This window comes from Schistocerca gregaria, chromosome 2 (assembly GCF_023897955.1).
Source record: "Schistocerca gregaria isolate iqSchGreg1 chromosome 2, iqSchGreg1.2, whole genome shotgun sequence".
Lineage (NCBI taxonomy): Eukaryota > Metazoa > Arthropoda > Insecta > Orthoptera > Acrididae > Schistocerca > Schistocerca gregaria.
In genome coordinates, this window is record NC_064921.1 from 122,491,967 (window position 1) to 122,517,323 (window position 25,357).

General features: G+C 41.6%; 1 protein-coding gene across 1 annotated transcript in view; it reads right to left on the bottom strand.

The window, feature by feature from the left end:
• LOC126336488 (latrophilin Cirl-like) overlaps window positions 1–25,357 on the bottom strand; it is a 254,196-nt gene that overhangs the window by 34,941 nt on the left and 193,898 nt on the right. Inside the window, exon 12 of the mRNA XM_050000231.1 lies at window positions 20,162–20,445. Within this exon, the coding sequence (XP_049856188.1) occupies window positions 20,162–20,445 (284 nt within the window). The remainder of the gene's footprint in view (window positions 1–20,161; window positions 20,446–25,357) is intronic.

Consider the following 25,357-nt stretch of genomic DNA (forward strand, 5'->3'; position numbering starts at 1 on the left):
CTTTTACGAACTGCTATAAAAAAGTATGCCCACAATTAAAAGCGTTTAGAGAAGTTTGAACTCAGCCGTTCGCACCTCGAGTAGTGATCTAAGTGCAGTTAATTGGTTTTAAGCTCGGTATAGTTCGTTGAACACAGACCAGATATCGTGGTAAAGAATGAAAACAGTAAAACTCGTTATTTGCTGTAGATTCCAGTGGCTGGTCTAGCTAAGTAAAACGTTGCAATACAATGCTCGACTATATTACAACAGATCTCATCCATCATATGTGTCGAACCACTATTTTCACTTTAATCATGGTCGTGTGTGATACAGTACAACGCCGACTCTGCGAAACGCAGCTCCACAAAGTATTCTTTGGCGAAAAAGTCTCCAGTTCGTTCACAGGATTTACAATAGCTGAGCCGCTGAGAGCCAAAATGGTATAACTAAATTTTTCCCACTTTTGAGAAATGAAAAGTTTTGCGTTTCGTTTAATGTAAAGTCATGCTTTTCGACAATTCGTGATTCATTTGATTAAAGGTACACATGGAGTATTATAATTATGTTTACTACAGACATTTTAGTCAAAAGTTGGAGTCGCTTTTTTCCTCTCAGAAATTTACTCATAGTGAAAGATAAAGTGGTATAAATCAAGAGTTGCACCACTCTTCTTATAAAAGAGTTGGTGAAGTTGAATACCTGAGAAGGAATACGCTGTCTCTTAATCTATCTAATTGCAATTTATTTATAAAACAAACATAGTGTGATACATTAAATTGTGTTTGCTGTCATTGTCCTATTATGAACTTTTCTCTCACAAATCAGATTAAAATAATTGCGTTATTATTATTCATTACTAGACTGCTACTTACTGAATCTGTCAAATAATTCAGCAGTGCGTTCATCTACAGATTATAAATAAATTGTTTCTAAAGGTCGAGATTTCTTAAAAGGTAATTCCTGTCATGCTGATATTTCAAGAGTCTTTATAATAGAGAATGTCTGTCTACTTGATTTCACCGCCCACGTCATCTTCCTCTGCCAAAAAGTCAAAATGTCCAGATTCAGATTCCTGAGCCGATCTTGCAGTTGTCAGTAGGTTGAAGAAAGCGTGGTGCACCGGAGGAATGTACAGGGAAGTGTCATCCAGCCTTTCTTTTTTGCCTCCGTGACAGGTCGCACAGAATTGTTGAAAGGGATGAGTTTTATGGTTTATGTATTTAATGTGGGACATCACAGCTTGATTCGTGTAGGCTCTAACCTAGACTTCAACATGGCCCTTATAAAGACAAGTTCTGCTTTAGTAACTTCTGCATATTACAAATTTAAAGAGAGAAAATAATGCTAATAATTACTAGTACTGTTATAAGGCGTTTGTGATTTTAGAGCTTAAATACGCAAAACAGCGCAGAACAACAAGACAACCTGACCTTACCGCTTGACTTACGCCACTATTTCCGCGAACGTGCCTCACTCTGGCGTGAGAGGAAGAATGCGTTTGGAGCTCTCCAGTGGCTCCGGTGCGAGTTATCGATATACCACTTCCCATAAGAGATCGATGTGCTTTGTGAGTAAACTGAGCGGTATATAAAAAAAAAACTATTTAAAAAAATTTAGATCACTTTGGCTCTCCGCGGCTCACATTATTCAGGTTTTCGTCATTTATGTCTTGAACGCAAAATCTGGGATGTTGCGTATTGTGTGGATGGCTCTGCGATTATTTACAAACAAATTAACAACAGATTAACTGCCTCTAAGAGAAACAACGACAAAGGGAAGACGAGGGAGACGTTGGCCGAGTGAGCTGCAGCCTTGTGACGGACTGTCGTGGCAACAGCAGTACGGGATGCGGTGCAGTGGAAGAAGTCGTGGGAAGAGTCCGAACAATAGGGGAAAGCTAACTGCCATTAACAAACGTAACAAAGAAACATGGATAAACAAACGAAAACACCACTGGAAATCTTTACTTATGCCCTGGGGTCAACTCGAATCGTTGACCTCTGCTTCACTGCAATATGCGCATGGTGCTGATTGTGGATGGATGTTGTGAAAGGTGTATGGAACTTTTGTAAGGCATAGCATATTGATCCGATCTTGATTCGTGCTGATGATGTCGAAGGCGTTTAAAGAAATTTCTTCGACATCACTGCCTGTCCTATAACGTAACCCTAGCTACAGCTGCACGGGGTCCAGCAAACATCTACAGTATGCAGATGAATTGAATTACCATGAACGCGTGTCACATATCTGGCATAGTCATGAGTTTTTAGGTTCAAATTGATCTAAGCACTATGGGACATAACATCTGAGGTCATCAGTCCCCTAGACTTAGAACTACTTAAATCTAACGTAAGGACACCACACACATCCATGCTCGAGGCAGCATTCGAGCCTGCGAGCGTAGCAGCAGCGCGGTTCCGGACTGATGCTCTTAGAACAGACTTTTTAGGTATCGTATATTCACACGACGACTATTAAACGGCAGTAACATGTACTGTCAAAGCCATACGAATTCATCTCAAAGGTGACTATGGAAATGATAGTTACCTGTGTATTGAGAACTGTGGATTAAATACCGATCGTGTGACTGATGGAACCTCGGAATGTCAGAAGTCTATCCATAGACCATCTCTGAACCCAGTAAATGCATGGTATTCAAGGCAAACCAACAACAGTGTGACATACATTACGTGTACCAGTATGTCTTCTGTAGTTGTTTCCGTTACACCAGATTCTTGTTCTTTCCCTTGAGAATTAAACGCAGGGCACAGACGTGTTACAGTAGTTTGTTCCATATTCGATATAGAGACGTCCGTCTTTGCGCCTTTGTTCCATCTGCCACAGAAGGTCAGTCAGACCAACATTTTCCCTTTATTTATAGGTATATCTTTTCGAGATATCAGACCCGGGAACATGTCTGCTAAAGACGCTATGTACTGGCATCTAGAAACTTTACAGTACAGATATCAGTTACCTGTTAAAATCAAAAAAAGTTTGTTAACAACTAGTTCACAAATTTTCATTCAAGGAGAAAGCACCTGTGGTGAGAGACCAACTAAATGTGACGAAGGTTGCCATAGACTGAGGGAAGCAAGACTGCCTCATAAATTCCATACCGTGACGCATGATTGTAGTCAGAAATAATGGACAGTTGTGGAAAAAATATTAGAGCACTGAAAGCAATTTATTTTCTTTATTGTTCTTCTGCTCAGTTTTCTGTCAGCGAGAGCCAGTGGAAGATCACTTGGCCACTGAAAAATGTCGGACACGAGATAAGATTGGTTGGTTGGTTAATCTGGAGGAGGGGGCCAAACAGCGATGTAATCGATACCATCGGATTAGGGAAGGGTGGGGAACGAAGTCGGCCCTGCCCTTTCAAAGGAACCATCCCGGCATTTGCCAGAAACGATTTAGGAACATCAAGGAAACCTAAATCAGACTGGCCGGGCACGGCTCTGAACAGTCGTCCTCCCGATTGCGAGTCTAGTGTGCTAACCAGGGTGTCACTTCGCTCAGTACGAGATAAGTAAATATGAGTTCGTTTTCCTTTATATTACCGTTTTAACTGAAACAAATTTCTTTTAATTTTACGTTTTGAATACTACATCATCCTTATTTGCTGTCGCCTACACACGTGAAAAGGAAGGTATTTTTAAGCCTATTTATCGTTACTTTAAAGTCATATCTCGCTTCCTCCCAAAAATACGTAAACATTTCTTCTAACATTTATTCACTTTTAATTTTAGCTCCAATCTCTCTTCCTCTTAATTTTCCCTCCAATCTCTCTTTCTTTTAATTTCCCTTCCAAACACTCTCTCTCTCTCTCTCTCTCTCTCTCTCTCTCTCTCTCTCTCTCTCTCTCTCTCTCTCTCTCTCTCCCCTTCTTTCACTCTGGTCTCATTTGCCTTTTAATCCATCTCCCAAAAATAATGAACAGACTAAGCAGATGTTGAAATAATATCTTTTCTTGTAATGACTCCCTCCAACTCATTTCTCTCAAAACCTTTGAAACAGTTTCCTTTTAAATCTCCTGTTCCATTACCCATCCTTGCAACTGAGAAATTCATGCGTTATCCCTCTTATCTTTTCCCGACGATAAAAGAACTATGACAAACTTTTCTATATCGTCCACTTTTCTTCCCTTCTACCCACCTCCCTCCTTATTCCATGCCCCTGCGTCCCTCCCTTCCTACCAAGCCCCTCTCACTCTCTCTCTCTCTCTCTCTCTCTCTCTCTCTCTCTCTCTGCCCTCCCTATGCCTCATGCAAATTGACACACACACACACACACACACACACACACACACACACACACACACACACACACACACACACAGAGAGAGAGAGAGAGAGAGAGAGAGAGAGAGAGAGAGAGAGAGAGAGAGAGAGAGAGAGAGAGAGAGAGAGAGGGGGGGGGGAGGGAAATAATAATGAATAAATATTAAATCTGTATATTGAGCAAGCAGTAAAGGAAACAGTAGAAAAATTCAGAGTAGGTATTAAAATCCATGGAGGAGAAATAAAAACTTTGAGGTTCTCCGATGACATTGTAATTCTGTCAGACAGCAAAGGACTTGGAAGAGCAGTTGAACGGAATGGACAGTGTCTTGAAAGGAGGATATAAGATGAATATCAACAAAAACAAAACGAGGATAATGGAATGTAGTCGAATTAAGTCGGGTGATGCTGAGGGAGTTAGATTAGGAAATGAGACACTTAAAGTAGTAAAGGAGTTTTGCTATTTGGGGAGCAAAATAACTGATGACGGTCGAAGTAGAGAAAATATAAAATGTAGACTGACAATGGCAAGGAAAGCGTTTCTGAAGAAGAGAAATTTGTTAACTTCGAGTATAGATTTAAGTGTCAGGAAGTCGTTTCTGATTGGAGTGTAGCCATGTATGGAAGTGAAACATGGACGATAACTAGTTTGGACAAGAAGAGAATAGAAGCTGTCGAAATGTGGTGCTACAGAAGAATGCTGAAGATTAGATGGGTAGATTACATAACTAATGAAGAGGTACTGAATAGGATTGGGGAGAAGAGGAGTTTGTGGCACAACTTGACTAGAAGAAGGGATCGGTTGGTAGGACATGTTCTGAGGCATTAAGGGATCAGCAATTTAGTATTGGAGAGCAGTGTGGAGGGTAAAAATCGTAGAGATGAATACACTAACAAGGGAACCTCCCCATCGCACCCCCCTCAGATTTAGTTATAAGTTGGCACAGTGGATAGGCCTTGAAAAACTGAACACAGATCAATCGAGAAAACAGGAAGAAGTTGTGTAAAACTATGAAAACAATTAGTAAAATATACAAACTGAGTAGTCCATCCGAAGATAAGCAATATCAAGGACAATGGGAGTCAAGGAGCGCCGTGGTCACGTGGTTAGGGAGAGCAGCTACGGAACGGGAGGTCATAGGTTCAAGTCTTCCCTCGAGTGAAAAGTTCAATTTTTTATTTTCAGTTTATGTGACAAACTCTTATGTTTTCATCACTTTTTTTGGAGTGATTATCACATCCACAAGAAAACCTAAATCGGGCAAGGTCGAAGAATCTTTTTACCCATTCGCTAAGTGTACGAGTTAGGTTGGCCGACAACATATTCCTGTCATGTGACGCACATGCCGTCACCAGTGTCGTATAGAATATATCAGACGTGTTTTCCTGTGGAGGAATCGGTTGACCTGACCATACGATTAAATGTTTTCGGTTCCCACGTCCTTTCGTCTGCTAATCGCACGGTTTTGCGGTGCGGTCGCAAAACACAGACACTAAACTTATTAAATTGAACAGAGGCGTAAATGAACGAACCGACATATCATAACTTTACGAAAGTAAAATTTACAGTCGAGGGAGGACTTGAACCAAGGACCTCTCATTCCGTAGCTGCTCACGGTAACCGCGGGACCACGACGCTCCTGAGCTCACATTCTCCTTGATGTTGCCTATGTTCGCATGGACTACTCAGTTTGTATATTTTATTAATTTTTTTCATAGTTCCACACGACTTTTTCCTGTTTTCTCGATTGATCTGTGTTCAGTTTTTGAAGGCCTATCCACTGTGCCAACTTATAACTAAACCTGAGGGGGGTGCGATGGGGAGGTTCCCTTGTAAGCAGATTCAGAGGGATGTAGGCTGCAGTACGTACTGGGCCATCGTTGCTCGTGGAAAACGCCGTCCCGACTGTGAAAATTATGATTTCCCACGCCACATTCAGATGGAGCTCTGCGAATGCCAGCCAGTACAGCTGATCTTCGTACGTGCAGCCCTGTTTCCCTCAGTCTTCGGCGAACTATGTCACTTTTAGTTGGCCTCTCACCGCAACTGGCTCACTTTTAGGAAGGGAAGCAGTCGGCTCAGTGTCCTCCTGCCGTTTGCTCAGTGTCTTCCTGTCTGAGCCAGGAATTCCGCTGGTAGTACCTCTTAACTTAATTCTTCCACCGTCTCTTTGAGGTAGTAGGCGGCACCTCCTGCCAGCGTCACTAACCGAAAACTTGCCTTCATCAATTAGAATGACGACTATCTTGAACTGAACACTCCTCGTGAGCCATTGCATGGGACTGCCCTAAATGTTATAACTGCTTGCCGCTCTAATGCTGACCCCTCGGGAGGAAGTAAATGTCGTCAAAAGGTGCTGCAGTGGTCACAGACTTAACGCGTTAAGTCAATATAAATAAAGAAGTAATTTTTGAGAATATTTCTCTTGGAGAACAGCGATTTTTTTATTGCTTAAAAATGAAGATGACCAGTCACAACCGCAAGAAACTTCCTTTTTTTCTTTTTATTTGGGGTTACCGGTTTCGGTCCGATAGTAAATGTCCGTGGAATCGTAACGCCTGCTCCGTTCATCGCAATCGTATAACATCATGGTGGTAGGGCTGAGATGATCTAAAACAGACCGAAACAGCTAACTTCCTAAAAAAGAAGTTTCTTAAAGTTGTGACTGTTCTTGTTCAGTTTTAAGCAATAAGGCGAAAAGTCGCTCTGGCCGACCCCGTGTTACAGGTGGAACTAAGGCGGAAAGGCGGAGGTCGCTAGTTCAGAATTTGTCCAAGTTTGAACAGCTGTAACACGCGTGTGTCCAACGTTGAATTCTTAAGCAGCAGGAATAAAGGACAGGTGTATCGGAAACAGCTACAGCAGACATACACGTAATGCATGTAAGGCTGTTGTTGGTTTGTCCTGAATACCATGCATTTACTGACTCCAGAATCCTAACTGGGGACAGACTTTCGACATTGCGAGGTCCCATCCATCACAGGGGTTAATATTTAACCCACAGTTCCCAATGCAAAGACAACTTCTATTCCCTTAGGCACCTCTGAGGTGGGTATAGCTTTAAAATTCGTGTTACTGCCTTTTAATAGTGGTCGTGTGAATGCAGGATACCTAAAAACTCATGAATGTGCCAAATGTGTGCCAGGTGTGGATGGTAAGACAATTCATCTGCATGCTGCAGGGCCCGCATCTCGTGGTCGTGCGGTAGCGTTCTCGCTTCCCACGACCGGGTTCCCAGGGTTCGATTCCCGGCGGGATCAGGGATTTTCTCTGCCTCGTGATGGCTGGGTGTTGTGTGATGTCCTTAGGTTAGTTAGGTTTAAGTAGTTATAAGTTCTAGGGGACTGATGACCATAAATGTTAAGACCCATAGTGCTCAGAGCCATTTGAACCATTTGTGCATACTGCAGATGTTTGCCAAATCCTGCGCAGCTAGGCTTACGTTGAAGGACAGACACGTGTGGTCAAAGAAAATTTCTTTAAACGCCCTCGATATGTCTCACATAAGTCGTGAACACCTTTGGAGACACCTCAGTTACCCATCCAGAATTAGCACCAGGTGCATATTACAATTAAGTAGAAGTGAACGATCCCAGGGCATGAGTAATATTATCCACTGCTGTATACGTTTGTTTTATCTACACAGGCGGAAAAAATCTCTACAAGAAGATAAAAGAAAGCTAGTATTCCCGTTTCTACATCTGAAATACGATACTATTCAAATATCGCGCCAGTCGCATAAGAGTGACGCTAGTAACACTACTATGAGGATGAAAATCAGGTTTGCTTTAAATACATGCAGTAATAGTCGTGAGCGTATGTACCCTTTGAGACTGGATGTGGTGAGGTGATGTTAGTCAAGAATGCCTTTAAGGCGGCAGAGACGTCATTACCAACGCCTCACTGAGTTTGAAAGAGATCTGTAATAGGGCTACGAGAAGCTGGGTGTTTCTCCTGCAATGCTGCAGAAAGACTTGTCAGGAATGTAACCACTGTACGTGATTGCCGGCAACCGTCGCAGGAATGAACGGTCACAAGAAGACCGGACTCGTACGACCTCGAGTCACAACCGAATGGCAAGACCAACTTGTTCGACGGATGGCTCTGGCGCCTCGTACTGAATCTGCTGCAGCAATTTGAGCCGCAGATGGCACCACAGTGACAGAACTAAATCTTACATAGTGTTAATTCGAGGACAGATCCGAGCCGAAGCCTTGTAGGGTGCATTCCACTAATCCCAAACGACCGCCATTTGCGACTTCAGTGGTGTCAAATGAAAACTGACTGGAGGGCAGGATGGAAGTCCGTTGTGTTTACTGTTGAAAGCGGTTCTACCTCAGTGCCAGTGATGGTCGTGTGTTGGTTGGGAGGAGGCCAGCTCAGTGCCTGCAACCAACCTATCTTAGTGATAGACACAGCGTACCTACAGCTGAAGTTATTGTCTGGGCTACAATTTCGTGTGATAGCAGTAGCGCTCTTGTGGTTATCCCACGCACCCTGACCGCAGTTTTGTACGTCAGCCTGGGGATTAGACCTGTTGTGCTGCCATTAATGAACAGCACTCCAGGGGATTTTCCAACAGGATAATGTTCACCCAAATACGGCTGTTTTAACCCAACAGAGCGTCAACATGTTGCTTTGTCCTACTCGATCAACAGATCGAACATATATGGGACATTATCGGACGACAACTCAAGTGTAATCCACCAACAGAGTTGACCATAACTGTATTGACTGATAAAGTGCAACAGGAATGGAACTCCATCACACAAACTGACTTCCGGCACGTGTACAACGCAGTGCATGCACGTTTGTATGCTTGCAATTCAAGATGCTGGCCGTTACATCGGTTATTAATGCACCTGAATTTCACATTTGCAATGTCTAATCTCTCACTAACATCTACACATCGTTACTCGTTCGCTTTTGGTCGAAGTGTTCTGTCGTAAGTTTGTTGGGAAATTGTAACTAATGCTTTAAACAGTTACGGATAGTAAGTATTACGTGTAGGTTTACTAATTTATAACATATTTTACGCGGAATTGGTAACGCTTTTATGTTCCGTTCTATCTTTTAAGAATAGCTCTCCAAATGTTGCTTTTGTGGTCGGATATTTTCTCCGCCGCAAGACACCACATCTTTCGCGCCTTTAGCTACGTGAAGAAAAGTACGTATCTGAAATATAGCGAAGCCGATATGCAGTAAAGACAGCTATTTCACTTCTCGATTTCATAATCTTCCTACACATTGTCCGAAACATCGCGTTTTTTTGCCATTCTTGCGAATTAGCACAAATGATAAAAAAAATGAGAGCATGTAACATCCAGCTCTGCACCTTCAGTTTACCAGTACATTCTTCAATCCCTTACGCCACGAACAAGAGGTGTGCGAACAGAGGGTCTCAAATTAAATACCTTTCAGCCGTAAATTTTCAACCTTATTTTAATTGGCAAACAGTTTCACCGTTTTATTACGCTATCATCAGGCCCCGGACCGACGTATAGGAAGAATCTATCCCGGTTGTGGTCAAACAGGAGCCAGCAGTACTGGTATCAGTGGATATTTGCTACAGTCCTCTCTTCAACCATCACCTGCCGACTGGTGATGGTTGAAGAGATGACTGTAGCAAATATCTACTAATACCAGTATTGCTGGCTCCTGTTTCACCACAACCTGGGTAGATTCTTCGTACACGTCGGTCAGTGGCGTGAAGATGGTGTAATAAAACCCTGAAACTGTTTGCCAATTAAAATAAGGTTGAAAATTTACGGCAGAAAGTTGTTTAATTTGACGTCCTCTATCGAACAGCGGAGTCCAACAACCATTTCTAAAAAGATGGACATACAGAGTCTTGATGTGAGAATAGTCTCTTTGAACAAATTACTCCATATACTCGTACAATGTAGTTTTGTGGCTTTAATCTTCGTTCAAAAACGTGCAAAGTTATGTTTTCAACTTGCGAAAGACGAATATGGGCGGCTTTAGAAAATAATAAACTTCTTGGTAAAATTGGTCTTCCAATCTTAGTTGGCCTGTACAGTAGATAGTGAGCGTAAGTACATTCTTAGGCGTTTTATGACCACTGTGCCGTATACTGCTTAGCATCCAGGATCTGACACTGCGATTCGAACATTCAGTCAGCTCCATAACCTGTGTCATAAAGTATGTTATCCTTGGCACTTTTGGAGCATAGATGAAAACAATGTGAGCCCTGTTTTTCTGGTCCTGTGATTATCCTGTTATTGTCAAATGGTCCGATTTTTCTGCCGCTTTTACAGTAGACAATTTTTTTTTCTTTTGAGTGTGCATAAGTGTATGTTTCTATGGAAAAAAACTGCACCAATATTCAGTCAGATCTAGCTAAGAGTTCAAAGTGGTCCAATAATGGCAACGTGCTTTAAATGTTCAGAAGTGACAATCTCTGCATACAACGAAACGAAACCTGATGACTACAGCGCCAGTTAGCGACAACTGGAAGCAATCAAGTCAAACAAAATGAAAGTCGTTCATTGGAAAACGTCTTCCATGTCATTTGTCTTTACAGGAGTTACAAGTCGCTGGTTAGGTCTGAAGACACTATGCACGGGTTTAGTCTGCTAGGAATGCCACACTCTCTTGCTCCATAGCAAAACCTCATGTATACCTATACGCTGAAGTCGTTTTCAGATGCATCAATTCTCTTTTAGTGCGGTACCGATTTGGACTGAGGAACAGAGAATACTTGCGGTTCCGCTCTGGAGTAATCACATCGCGTGGCGTCACCTGCACTTTCCTTGGTTCAGATTCCGCTAGTTTCTCTAACGTTTAATTTTGATGACATTATGCTTCAGCCTACAAGGGTTTGTGGTGATAATGTTGCATGCTCACGCACTTTGGCCTAATAGTCTGCTTATTTTCCAGATTTATAGATGTGCTTTCATTATGATCAAGGTTATATCCGTTCTTCAAAGCGAGAGACTTGGTTCCATGTTCAAAGAACAAAATCGGTTTTTCGTTAACTCATCCGTGAATATAGGCCATAGATAACATTACTAGTATGAAACTTCCTGGTAGATTAAAACTGTGTGCCCGACCGAGACTCGAACTCGGGACCTTTGCCTTTCGCGGGCAAGTGCTCTGCCATCTGAGCTACCGAAGCACGACTCACGCCCGGTCCTCAGAGGCAAAGGTCCCGAGTTCGAGTCTCGGTCGGGCCAACAGTTTTAATCTGCCAGAAAGTTTCATATCACCGCACACTCCGCTGCAGAGTGGAAATCTCATTCTGGAAACATTACCATTTACTATTATTATTTAGTATTACTACTGGGATCAGAAATTATATGGGGCTTTTTTGTTCTAATTTTGATGTTTTATCGTAATTGTGACCTATGTGGTCCGATGGAGGAAGTCTTTAATTTCACTGCTGATTAAAGTGTTGATTTTCTAGAACATTAATCAGTAATTATTCCAAATTTCTCTTCAGTTTTCCATCCAGAAGATATTTACAGTTTATTACGATTCCTTGGTTAGTTACCATATGATCATTTATTCTTTGTCTAAGTTGTCGTGAACTCGAGCACTCTTAACTGAATACCTTCTCCCTTCAGCGAAATCATTATTTTGATAAGCTGCTATTAGAAAATTACATAATTTTTTGTGAGTGTATTACGGGAAATGCAAGGTAGGTCTGAAGAGCTGAGAACTTCGAGACATGTGCTGATGCTGAATATGTTGAGTGCTTTTTCTGATTAGTGCTTTTTACATGTAGGTTTGAGGCTATACAAAAGAAGTTTACTCTTCCGTAGTGATCATGCAGTGTATTTTCCGGTTGTGTTAACAGATTTAGGTACGTTGGTCGCAGTCATGTGCCCATTACGTAAACCTCGGTCAAGAACCGCTATATTTACCGTTGTGCTATGAAAGCCCTTTCTGCCTTCAAATATTTCACAAAAGGAGTCAGATCGCGTTTATTCGTACATGGAACAAAATCCTTCGTAGAAAGGAAATATTTTCACTGAAGTCAGAAATGGTTCTAAAGGCTCTGAGCACTATCGGACTTAACATCTGAGGTCATCAGTCCCCTAGAACTTAGAACTACTTAAACCTAACTAAGGACATCACACATCCATACCTGAGGCAGTATTCGAACCTGCGATCGTAGTGGTCGCGCGGTTCCAGACTGAAGCGCCTAGAACCGCTCAGCCACAACGGCCGGATTCACTGAAGTCAAACGAGTTATGTACTTAGATTACATTTAAAAGAGAATAGGATGCTCTCAAAATACTTGGGTGTGACAAACTGTATGGACATTTAATGGAACGTAAACACAGCCTCAGGCGTAGATGAAGACAGGGCAGACTTCACTTCATTCCTAGGATACTAGGAAAAAGCAGGATAAAGTAATCGCGCTACACATCCTAGAATTTTGCCCAAGTGAGTGATAACCGACCCAGATAGGACATATGAAATGGGCCGGTCCTATGGTAACACCTTTGTTTGACCCACGGCAGAGTGTTGTAGAAATGCTGAAAAGACTGAACTGGCGGATACATGAAGCTAGACGCAAACTCTCTTATGAAGCCTACCTTCAAAGGTTCAAGAAGTCGCTTTGTGTGGTATCGAGAAGGCGAGACTACGTTGTTTAATTGCCACAGAGGCGTTTCACTAATCGACCTTCTCACGCTCCGTATGTGAATGAAACGGGAAGCAGACATGCTGAATGGTGCAATACGAAGTACCCTCTGCCATGCGCACCACACTGGTTTGCAGAGTATAGTTGTGGATGTCGATACGTCCCAGAAGAAATGCAATAATCAGGAGCCGTACGTTTCTTGCTTCGACTACTGAAACTGCTTGACAGAAGAATTGAAACACCCAGAAGACATTGTCGGATGTCTGTGTAACTTCATACACGTATACACCATCGGCGAGTCTGAAAGTGACTGGAGCCGTACTTCTCTGTGCCTCCAGAATGCTTTAGTGTTCGTGTTTAATATTTTTACAAGGCCTGGTAGCGCATATCAGGAATGTGAGTAACACAGATGTCGACTGTGAAGCACATGGAGATGCCGCGTGTTCGTGTGAGGCTGTGTCATCATCACCAAATGTAATAGTAATGCTGTATGGCCAACAGCCTGGTGCAGGTCTTTGAACTTGATGCAGTTTCTGTGGCCGGCCGCAGTGGCCGAGCGGTTCTAGGCGCTTCAGTCTGGAACCGAGCGATCGCCACGGTCGCAGGTTCGAATCCTGCCCTGGCCATGGATGTGTGTGATGTCCTTAGGTTAGTTAGGTTTAAATAGTTCTAAGTTCTACGGGACTGATGACCTCAGATGTTAAGTCCCATAGTGCTCAGAGCCATTTTCAGTTTCGGTGACTTGCGTGTCCCTGAGCCAAAGGCATCTGTTGTAATCAGACTGTCACTCATACAAGTATTAGCTGTGCCTGAGATTGCTTAATTTTGGTAAGTGGGCGAGAACAGATTTTCCTATCGTGCCAAAGCCGTTGGCATCAGCACAGGACAGAGTTGGAAAGAGGCCTCATTGTGGGGCTCCTTCTGGTCGTATAGTCTAATCGTGCAATATCCAGGTTCTGAGGCATTTGGATGTGACAGTGGCTGAGTGTTGATCTGAATGGGAGGGTGAAGGCAGACATTCTCGTCGTCCACGTGTCGGTCTAACACTACTGAACATCACAAGAGAAGATCGTCGTACTGAGCGCCAAGTATATGTTAATCCATTCACATCTGTGCCTGCCATCCGAGATGGATTCCCTGCAAAATTCTGTGTCATCTTGTGCAATTTGTTATAGCCTAGAAGCAGCCAGGCCACGGAATTATCGTCCCTTGCGCAAACTGCCATGACCACCACAACGTGCTCCCACAGTCAGGAAGATCTACTGATCTCTCCATGATACAGATGTGTGGGACCAGCTAGGACGTCATTGCAGTGTCAGTATCAAGGATACCGGACCAGTTGAAACAGTTCTAGCCCAGCTCTCCTCAGCTGAGGATACAACGGTTTTGTGGCACCAGTAAATACTTCTGTATATGCATCTAGGCCAGAGCGGGTACAACGTCATGCAGTAAGTGGCCTTTGCAAATTTGACTCGATATTGTGAAAACTGAAATAACATTACATGCTCTCTCAACCCATGAAATTTCATTTCGTTTCCTCTTCCATTTCTCGATGCTTCACTCTTCATGTCATGCAATCTATTTGAAATTCTAATCGTGTATAATCATACTCATTTACCTGGCATTCAGTACGAGGTGAACTCCTCTTCCAAAATTTCTAATTGGGATTCTACAGCTGTCTTCCATCATGTCTAACTATCCATCAAAGAGAACTCACGTTTTTATGCGCCACGGCAAAGCAGCACTGCCGGATGTTATCTCTATACTCTACAGATAGACATGTAGTGGCATAAGAGTTCCCAATATGATGTCACAGAAAACGAGAACACCGTTCCCAGGTATCCCAGGTTCGACAAATGACGGAAATCACTTTAGCCTTCCCTGACTCTACCCTGAACTGGATATTGTTTACACGACACTAGATACTTCAAACCACGTGGTACCTTTGTATGAGGGGAGGGCACTGGGCGGGTCGCGCCTGAAGAGTTTTTTTTTTTTTTCAGAGGGATTCAGGCATTTCGAAAGCAGGATGGTGACCTTGGCGCTTGGTTTTAGCACTTGGTCAAGCTCCAATGCACTGCTGTTGAATGCTTCCCCTCTCCTCATCCATACAGTCCATGGACTTCATTTAAATACGCCAGGAAAGAAATTACTAGCCGAAAAAATATGTACTCGCATTTCGAAGAAGAGTGAAGAAAAAAGTACAAGTGACAAACAAACGGAGATTAAGAAGTGCTTTAGACGAGTTCCAAGCTGTGCCAACGGCCAAACGCAAATTACGAAGTGGTTTAAACCGGTTAGACAAGAAACAATCAATCAAGTCGTCAGCCAAACGAAAATTACAAAACGGTTTAAACTGAAGAAGACAGAGGTGGATGAAGCAAAACTTTACAAGTTCCAGAAGTTAAGTCGCCTGCTGATTGCCACCAGCGAACAGAAGCCACACGCAAGAAAGGTACAGCAATTTTTTTTTTTAGGGTAAGTGCTGTATTGGAAATGCCATTAAATAAAGAATCAGAAACCGTTTCAACTAAAGTTACTAAGTACCCAGATTTTACTATACTACACCATAACGTTCAGTCGCTCACAAATAAAATTTCTATGTTGGAAGCACTACTACAGTATGCACTAAACATAGACATAATTTGCATTACTGAACATTAGCTACGAAATGACGAAGTAAAATTATCCTCAACCTCAGGACGTATATTAGCAAGTCATTTTAGCCGAGAGTTTTCCAAACATGGTGGCTCTGCTATTTTTGTGAAAGAACAAATAAAGTTCTGTGATGTCAGTAAAAGTTATATTGTCTCAATTGAAAAAGACTTTGAACTTTCCATTCCCAAACTGCCAGAGCTTAATTTCATAGTTATTAACATATATAGATCACCAAGTGGAAACTTGTCAGTCTTCATGAATAAACTAGAGGTTCTGGTGAACAAGATCAGTACACTAAATATGAAGATAGTGCTTTGTGTGGATTTCAATACTGATTTTTCAAAAGACAGCAGCGGCAGAGATGCTTTGATAAATATGACCAATACATTCAATATGATCCCCACAATACACTGTCCAAGAAGATTAACAGAATGCACAAATTCCATTATTGACCAAATATTCATCTCAGAAACAACTTACAGATTCACAAGCAGAGTACTGAGCATGGGTTATAGTGATCATGAGGCACAGCTGCTGTGTATAGAAATGCCAACAAGTAGTCGCAGTTCCTGAAAAGTAGTTAAAAAAGAACCTTTTCTGAAGATAATATTAGAATTTTTAATCTCTTAGTGGCGAAGGAGAACTGGGAAAGCATCGCAACTCAGAACAATGATGATAGCATGTACATGAGTTTTCAGAGCATCTTTCTTCACTATTTTAATGTGGCATTTCCAAAAGTAGTAAAAACAATAAAACTTAACAATAATAAGCAATGGGTAACTAAAGACATAAAAATTTCCAGTGAGAGAAACAGATTTAAAATCCCTTGATCAGCATAAATTAGCTGCAGGTATTTTTCTAGATCTGTCAAAAGTCTTCGACGTCCTGGACCATAACATTCTGCTCGAAAAATTAGAAAGATGAGGAGTAAGAGGTGTAGCACATAGCTGGTTGTGTTCATATCTAAAAAAAGAGCAGTCAGAAGGTATCACTTCAGTATGAATTCAACAAAATGAATAAAACAAGAAACAACTTCTTTCTTTCTAGGGAATTACCAATAAAATATAGTGTACTACAGGGCCAAATCTTAGGTCCACTACTCTTCTTGATTTATGTGGACGACTTAGTTGAATATATGAGTCCTACTAAAACTATCCTGTTTGCCGATGACACCAGCATATTACTCACTGGATCCAGTCCAGAAACTTTGCGGTCCACAGCAGAAAGTTCTATGAAGACTTTCTGAGTGGTTCACAAAAAACAAACTCATTATAAATACTGAAAAAACTGTGTGTGTCGATTTTCATTTAATTCCTCCAACTAATCAAATGCCTATTCAAGTCCAATTAAAAAATGATCCCCTAGAAAATTTGTCACAAAATTCTTGGGTCTTTGGGTTCAGCAAGACTTAAAGTGGGACACACATATAAATAACTTGTGTAGAAAACTATCATCTGTGTGCTATGGCCTAAGAACTTTAAAGGCTACAACAAGCAAAACAACAGTACTGCAGGCATACTATGCACAGTTCCACTAACTAATCCCATATGGGATCATTTTCTGGGGATACTCAACTCACTGTAAAGAATTTTTGGAATGCAAAAAAGAGCTTTTAGAATAATTTGTGGCCTTAAAAAGATGGAGTCCTGTAAATCCCATTTTACTGAGCTTGGTGTTCTAAAAGTCCAAGTTTATTCAGTTTTGAAACTATCTTCTTCACTAGGGACAACCTCCTGAAAACAGGCAAACTGCTACAGAACAAAAGTGTACAAACTGTAGTAGCAGAAGGGAATCAAAAATACATCAAAAATATCACAGAACAACCACCTATCAGGGGAGCATAATTAACATTGGTGTAATACTACACAATAAGATACCAGAGGAAATAAAAAATATCACTCATCCAATATTTAAGGCTAAACTAAAGGCATTTCTAATAAAGCACTGTTTCTATTCTGTCAGAGAATTTCTGAATAAGTAACAAAATTAATTACAATAGGTACCTAATTTTAATTGCTAATACTATGTATTATTGTAACTTATCTGTGACCTGTCCAATATCCATTGTACAATTTGTGCTATATGATAAAACTGGACCAATAAAAAACCAAATCAAATCAAATCAAATAATGTTCACTATTTTCATGAAATCTCTCTGCAGTAGACATTCAACCCCTAACCCGACCTATTTTTGATTGTGGCTCGCTTCTATTCTGTCAGCGACCCAGTTGCATGTATTATCAATCAGATGCATTGGCTTTCCAACCTTGCTTATTTAAGACTCAAATTACGTGGGCCAAACGCTCACAATATGTGGTCAGGGGCATATAACTAAGGATTGTGCCAAAACAAATTGGTCACAGCACACTGTGCCATGTGTGTTACTCGTTTTTGTATTATCCCACCATGGTTTAGTCGACAAAAAGTCGCTATGATGCAATAAGTTTTTTTCTTGGATCCACAATACCTCTGAACTTAGAACATGGCAAGAAAAACACAAATAAAATGAAATACTTTATCTATATTATCAAACACTGAGCTAGCAACAGAAAACGCTTTTTACCACGTCCTTATCTCAATAAATGCCACTGTACCTGTATTTTATATCAACAAATAATAAGGTGCTTGATTGAATGGCAGTGAGGACATTGTTCTCTTCAATTTCTCTTTTTACTTACTTATACTCAGCATAGCACGAGGAAAAATAAGCAGGGCAGGAATTACGATACAGAATACTGTACGCAATAAAAGACCTTAATCTGCATTGGCTTTCAAAAGTATTATTTGAAATTTCGGCCGTATATTGTATTGGAAACGTCTATTCTTTCCAAAAAATTATCCATTAACATGATCCCTCTTACCTATGTTACCTTGCATTAACTTCTAAGGTTTTACAGTTCAAGTGGACGTCCTACAGAGACTCCTCAGTGAATCCACTCTGGAGGGGAAGAGAAGCTGCTGTGGTGTAAAAGTGGTGGAAGTCCCATCACACATGTACCACATATTCATACAATTGACCAGACCACAGTCATCGGCAGAGATTTATCCAGGAGGGCACAAGATCCTAAGATTTCTATTTTTTGGTATAGCTTATTCATGATTTTGACGATATTTCATGACATAACAACTGACTTATTGTTAGTCGAAATACTGTTAGTTATTCTTTTAACATACTTCTGAAGGTAGATTACTCTGTAGCTTAAAAGGTAAACATGTTTCATTAATATATGCAAAGCCCTTCATTCTGTGTTATTAACTTGACTGTGGATTCCACCTGTTTCGAGGTAGGGATCTGAAATTATGTTCTCACACGATTAAAACCAGCTTATCAGTGAGTTATGAAAATATGAACAGCAGAAGTTTTAACTCATACATAAATAGTACTAGGTTCATAATAAAAATTAAAAACCTGAACCTGAATTATCAGAACGATTGAGAAAATCAATGAAAATAACAAGCAAAAATGCAACGTGATGTACTCATTATTGTAGGGAAACAGGAAATGAAATTTAAATATTGACTATTCTATTCTGATGTTATTTGTAGGACTATGCATATAAAGATTCACATCGCATCACGAGAATGGATGTGTATTTTATTTTTTTATGCTGGCTGGCATAAACAGAGTAGGGCAATGTCGGGCAATGTATAACAATTCATGTTTGCTCTTAATTTTAATTTGTGACGGCGTCTATTCTCATGTTAACTTAAACAGGTTGACAAGTGGATAATGTGATCCCGAAAGATGATGTGGTAAAAAAATCACACATTTAGGACAACTGTGTGGGTAACATTCTCGGTACTAAATCAAAATTCTCTGACTTTCCATTAGGTCATTTACTACAAAAGATCACAAATTTTAGCGATAAGAAATGAAAGGTATTAAAAAAAGGAAAGAGAACGAAAAATATTCTCGTCGAAAGAAGTATAGTGGTAACAAATACAGGCTTTACGCTGAGAAAAACGTTTCTCAGGATTTGCGTCTGTTGTACAGCGGTGTGAGAAAAAAAAAAAGAAAAGAAAAGCGATAGAGATCCAGGGTTACAGAAGAAAGTTTCATATGAAGGTATCAGGGGACTACGGGAAACCATAGCGGAGAGTTACACTAGGAGAAGACTGTTAGACTACACATACCAGATAACTAAGAAAGTTGGGTGTAGGTGCTACTCTGAGATAAGGAGACTGGCACAAGAGAGAATCGTGGTGGGCCGCGTCAAACCAGTCAGAAGACTGAACAGCCAAATGAAAATCGTTCTGAGAAGGATTATTTTCCTGTAAACAGTGTAGGTAGTGGCTGTATCATGTAGACCGCTGAAATTTGGGGCTGACGTGATCAATGGCGAGGATTACGATATGTGTTTAATCAGATGAATTCGTGTTCCACTTTGGCTGTCTTATCCACTGACACGATCGGCACTTATATGCTTAAATGACTCCCCTCTACAAGTCTAGAAACTGGGAGTTTCCAAACACCCTCTATACATCAGTATCGCGGAGTTTTCTAGAAATCGGCATCTCAAACGTGAACGAAACACTATGTGCAAACATGATACTAATGCGCCGGTAACGAGGCTCACACACATCAACAGCTGACAAGGTCAGGAATATACTTGTAGCTCTAAATGTGCTTACCGTCGGATTCCTAGGTCAACCTCGTCCTGGCGTACAGGGAAGAGGATAACCAGCAGCAAGTAGAGGAAGATGGCGGCGTTGGCGGCCGTGCACAGCGCCACTGGTAAGACGACGGTTGTGTAGAGGGCGACGCCCTGCGGGTAGCACAGGAACTCCGTGGCGATGTCCTGTCGCAGCGGGTAGCCCCCCTCCAGCCCTGATGTCGCCACCAGCGCCCCCACTGGCACCAGCGGCGACAGCCACGAACACGCCGAGCTCACCAGCACCACGTGCGGGAACAGCGCCTGTGCAAATCACCCAGAAGGGGTATTGTAACTCCTGCCTTTATTGAAGTTAGTGTATTGAAGTCAAACAAAATACAAATCTTTTGAACATCTTTGATTTCAACAGGTTGTTTTCTGAGCAGCTTATCACTCATCGTCTTTGTCTTTTGTTCACGCGTCACAAAAAAACACACTGACGCTTTTAGACTTAACCACTCTGACAAATCCACAACAGCCAGCCACATGTTCCTTTACGTTGACAGACTGACACCCACAACAGCCTAACTTTACTCCAAACAGAAAAGCACCGTAAAAAGCCTTTATCTACTACAACAATTAGAAATAACTGTTACACAAAGAAAAATCTTCTGAAAACATGTTGAACCAACAAACAGAGTACAGCAGCCACAGTTTATTCAGTAATTTTAAAACTTTTTTCTTTCCTAAAGGAACAAATACATTAATAGTGCAACTATTTGATAACGAAATCTGCAACTGACATATTCACATATCTCTGGCAGTTATCTCTCAGTATTAGTAAGTGTAACCTACCTGCGTATAACGAGGCGAAAATCCCCATTAATGTATGAGTACAAAATAAATGATCAGTCTTTGGAAGCGGTAACATCAGTTAAGTATCTGGGTGTGACTATTCGAAATGATCTAAAATGGAATGATCAGATTACACAAATAACGGGTAAGGTTAACTCTAGATTGCGGTTTATCGGTAGAATCCTGAAGCGATGCAGTCCTTCAAGAAAGGAAATAGCTTACAATACGTTAGTTCGTCCAGTCTTAAGAGTATTGTTCGTCTGCATGGGATCCTTACCAGGTGGGTCTGATTCAAGAGATTGAGAAGGTCCAAAGAAGAGCGGCAAGATTCGTGACTGCTACATTTAGCCACCGAGAGAGCATTACAAATCTCATAGAAAGTTTGAAGTGGGACATACTTGCAGATAGACGACACGCTAAACGTTAGGGGCTGCTCACTAAATTCCAAAATCCAATCTTCGCCAAGGATGTAGGGCACATATTATTACCACCAACTTTCAAATCTCGTAATGATCGCCATTCAAAGATAATGGAAATACGAACTCGTACTGAAGCGTTCAGGCAGTCGTTTTTCCCTAGCGCGATCCGCGAGTGGATCAGAGGAGGGGGGGGGGGGGGGGGGAGTATGACTTTGGCGCGAATTATGCCCTCCGCCACACACCGCTTGGTGGCTAGCAGAGTAGATATGTAGATGTAGATACTCGTTTTGTAAACGGTATCCTGTATAACTAATAATAATGGCTTTGTACAGAGGATAGGCAAAATAATGTGAACAATGGTAGTAACTGTATGGTTATGTTTGATGGTTAACAGTGCAGGTAAAGCACGTGTCACGTTGGACTGTGCGCGTTCAGTACGGACTAGGCATCAGTGCAGGTTGTTAGCGAGTAGTACACACTTCGTATTTGCATTCACAGGCCAAGGTCGACGTGAAATGAAATACCTAACAGAGCTACAAAGAGGGCCGATTGTGGGGACCGAATTAGCTGGAGCTTCAGTAACCAAGACAGCCAATTTATTGAATCCAGAATGAGATTTTCACTCTGCAGCGGAGTGTGCGCTGATATGAAACTTCCTGGCAGATTAAAACTGTGTGCCCGACCGAGACTCGAACTCGGGACCTTTGCCTTTCGCGGGCAAGTGCTCTACCATCTGAGCTACCGAAGCACGACTCACGTCCGGTACTCACTGCTTTACTTCTGCCAGTAGAGCACTTGCCCGCGAAAGGCAAAGGTCCCTAGTTCGAGTCTCGGTCGGGCACACAGTTTTAATCTGCCAGGAAGTTTCAATTTATTGAATGTTTCAAGAGCAACTAACTGTTTGAACAGTCATGACAGACTACACAAAACATGGAAAGATATCATCATGTAAACGTAATAGTGGGCGCAGATCAGAACTAAGTGACAGAGATCGTAATACGCTAACACGAATTGTATCAAAACAACACAAAACTACGGCGGCTTAAGTGACTGCAGAGCTCATTAGCCGTCTTCGAGACCCCGTATCTATCGACACTGTCCGTCGAGAACATTAAGCGAATATTCATGGACGACCTGCTATACCGAAACCATTAGTGACGACAACCAACGGAAAGAAGCGTAAAACATTGCGTCAGGAGCATAAATCCTAGACGTCTGATCGGTAGAAACAGGTCATATGATCCGACGAGTAAACGTTTTTCTTATTTCAGACATCGGGCCAGGTTTACGTCTGGAGAACTCCAAAAGAAACCTACAATCCTGATTGCTTGATTCCAACAGGTAAGCAGGGAGATGGAAGTGTGATGGTGTGGGCAGCTATATCATGGTATTCTGCTGGTCCCATCATTACTCGCAAAGGCCGTCTTACAGCCAACGGTTATGTGAACATTTTAGGTGATCAGCTGGACCCCACGATTCAAATGTTGTCCCCAACAATGATGGCATATTTCAGGACGATAATGCACCCACTCACACAGCCAGGACAGTACAATCGTGGTAGGAGATGCATGCAACTGAACTGCAGCGTGTTCTGTGGCGAGCACAGTCACTGGACTTGAACATTATCGAACCCTTGTGGGCGGTATTTGAGCGCAGACTCTGGAGCAGATTTCCGCCTCCCTCGTCACTACAGGAGTTAGAAGAGGTTCTGATGGGAGACTGGCATTACATTCCACTGGCGACTATACAATCATTATGCACCAGTATTCCGAGAAGAATCGCAGCTACTGTATATTACAGGCAAATGAGGGTCCAACCCATTATTAATAAACTATTTCCATGTAAGTAAAGTGTTCACATTATTTTGCGTATCCCCTGTATCTTCTTTAATAACATCTGTGTATTTGTAGAGATGCAGCATCTTTACAGTTGTAATTCTTTGATATGTTTTGAATTATGTTTACATAATGTGTTGTAGAATGAAAAGTGTATGTATGCACTGTATATAAACTTGGTTACTCATGTTGTTGTGGTCTTCAGTCCTGAGACTGGTTTGATGCAGCTCTCCATGCTACTCTATCCTGTGCAAGCTTCTTCATCTCCCAGTACCTACTGCAACCTACATCCTTCTGAATCTGCTTAGTGTACTCATCTCTCGGTCTCCCTCTACGATTTTTACCCTCCACACTGCCCTCCAATGCTAAATTTGTGATCCCTTGATGCCTCAAAACATGTCCTACCAACCGATCCCTTCTTCTAGTCAAGTTGTGCCACAAACTTCTCTTCTCCCCAATCCTATTCAATACCTCCTCATTAGTTACGTGATCTATCCACCTTATCTTCAGTATTCTTCTGTAGCACCACATTTCGAAAGCTTCTATTCTCTTCTTGTCCAAACTAGTTATCGTCCATGTTTCACTTCCATACATGGCTACACTCCAAACAAATATTTTCAGAAATGACTTCCTGACACTTAAATCTATATTCGATGTTAACAAATTTCTCTTCTTCAGAAACGCTTTCCTTGTCATTGCCAGTCTACATTTTATATCCTCTCTACTTCGACCATCATCAGTTATTTTACTTCCTAAATCGCAAAACTCCTTTACTACTTTAAGTGTCTCATTTCCTAATCTAATTCCCTCAGCATCACCCGATTTAATTGGACTACATTCCATTATCCTCGTTTTGCTTTTGTTGATGTTCATCTTATATCCTCCTTTCAAGACACTGTCCATTCCGTTCAACTGCTCTTCCAAGTCCTTTGCCGTCTCTGACAGAATTACAATGTCATCGGCGAACCTCAAAGTTTTTACTTCGTCTCCATGAATTTTAATACCTACTCCAAATTTTTCTTTTGTTTCCTTTACTGCTTGCTCAATATACAGATTGAATAACATCGGGGAGAGGCTACAACCCTGTCTCACTCCTTTCCCAACCACTGCTTCCCTTTCATGCCCCTCGACTCTTATGACTGCCATCTGGTTTCTGTACAAATTTTAAATAGCCTTTCACTCCCCGTATTTTACCACTGCCACCTTTAGAATTTGAAAAAGAGTATTCCAGTCAACATTGACAAAAGCTTTCTCTAAGTCTACAAATGCTAGAAACGTAGGTTTGCCTTTTCTTAATCTTTCTTCTAAGATAAGTCGTAAGGTCAGTATTGCCTCACGTGTTCCAACATTTCGACGGAATCCAAACTGATCCTCCCCGAGGTCCGCATCTCCCAGTTTTTCCATTCGTCTGTAAAGAATTCGCGTTAGTATTTTGCAGCTGTGACTTATTAAACTGATAGTTCGGTAATTTTCACATCTGTCAGCACCTGCTTTCTTTGGGATTGGAATTATTATATTCTTCTTGAAGTCTGACGGTATTTCGCCTGTCTCATACATCTTGCTCACCAGCTGGTAGAGTTTTGTCATGACTGGCTCTCCCAAGGCCGTCAGTAGTTCTAATGGAATGTTGTCTACTCCGGGGGCATTGTTTCGACTCAGGTCTTTCAGTGCTCTGTCAAACTCTTCACGCAGTATCGTATCACCCATTTCGTCTTCATCTACATCCTCTTCCATTTCCATTATATTGTCCTCAAGTACATCACCCTTGTATAAACCTTCTATATACTCCTTCCACCTTTCTGCCTTCCCTTCTTTGCTTAGAACTGGGTTGCCATCTGAGCTCTTGATATTCATACAGGTGGTTCTCTTCTCTCCAAAGGTCTCTTTAATTTTCCTGTAGGCAGTATCTATCTTACCCCTAGTGAGATAAGCTTCTACATCCTTACATTTGTCCTCTAGCCATCCCTGTTTAGCCATTTTGCACTTCCTGTCGATCTCATTTATGAGACGTTTGTATTACTTTTTGCCTGCTTCATTTACTGCATTTTTATATTTTCTCCTTTCATCAATTAAATTCACTATTTCTTCTGTTACCCAAGGATTTCTAGCAGCCCTCGTCTTTTTACC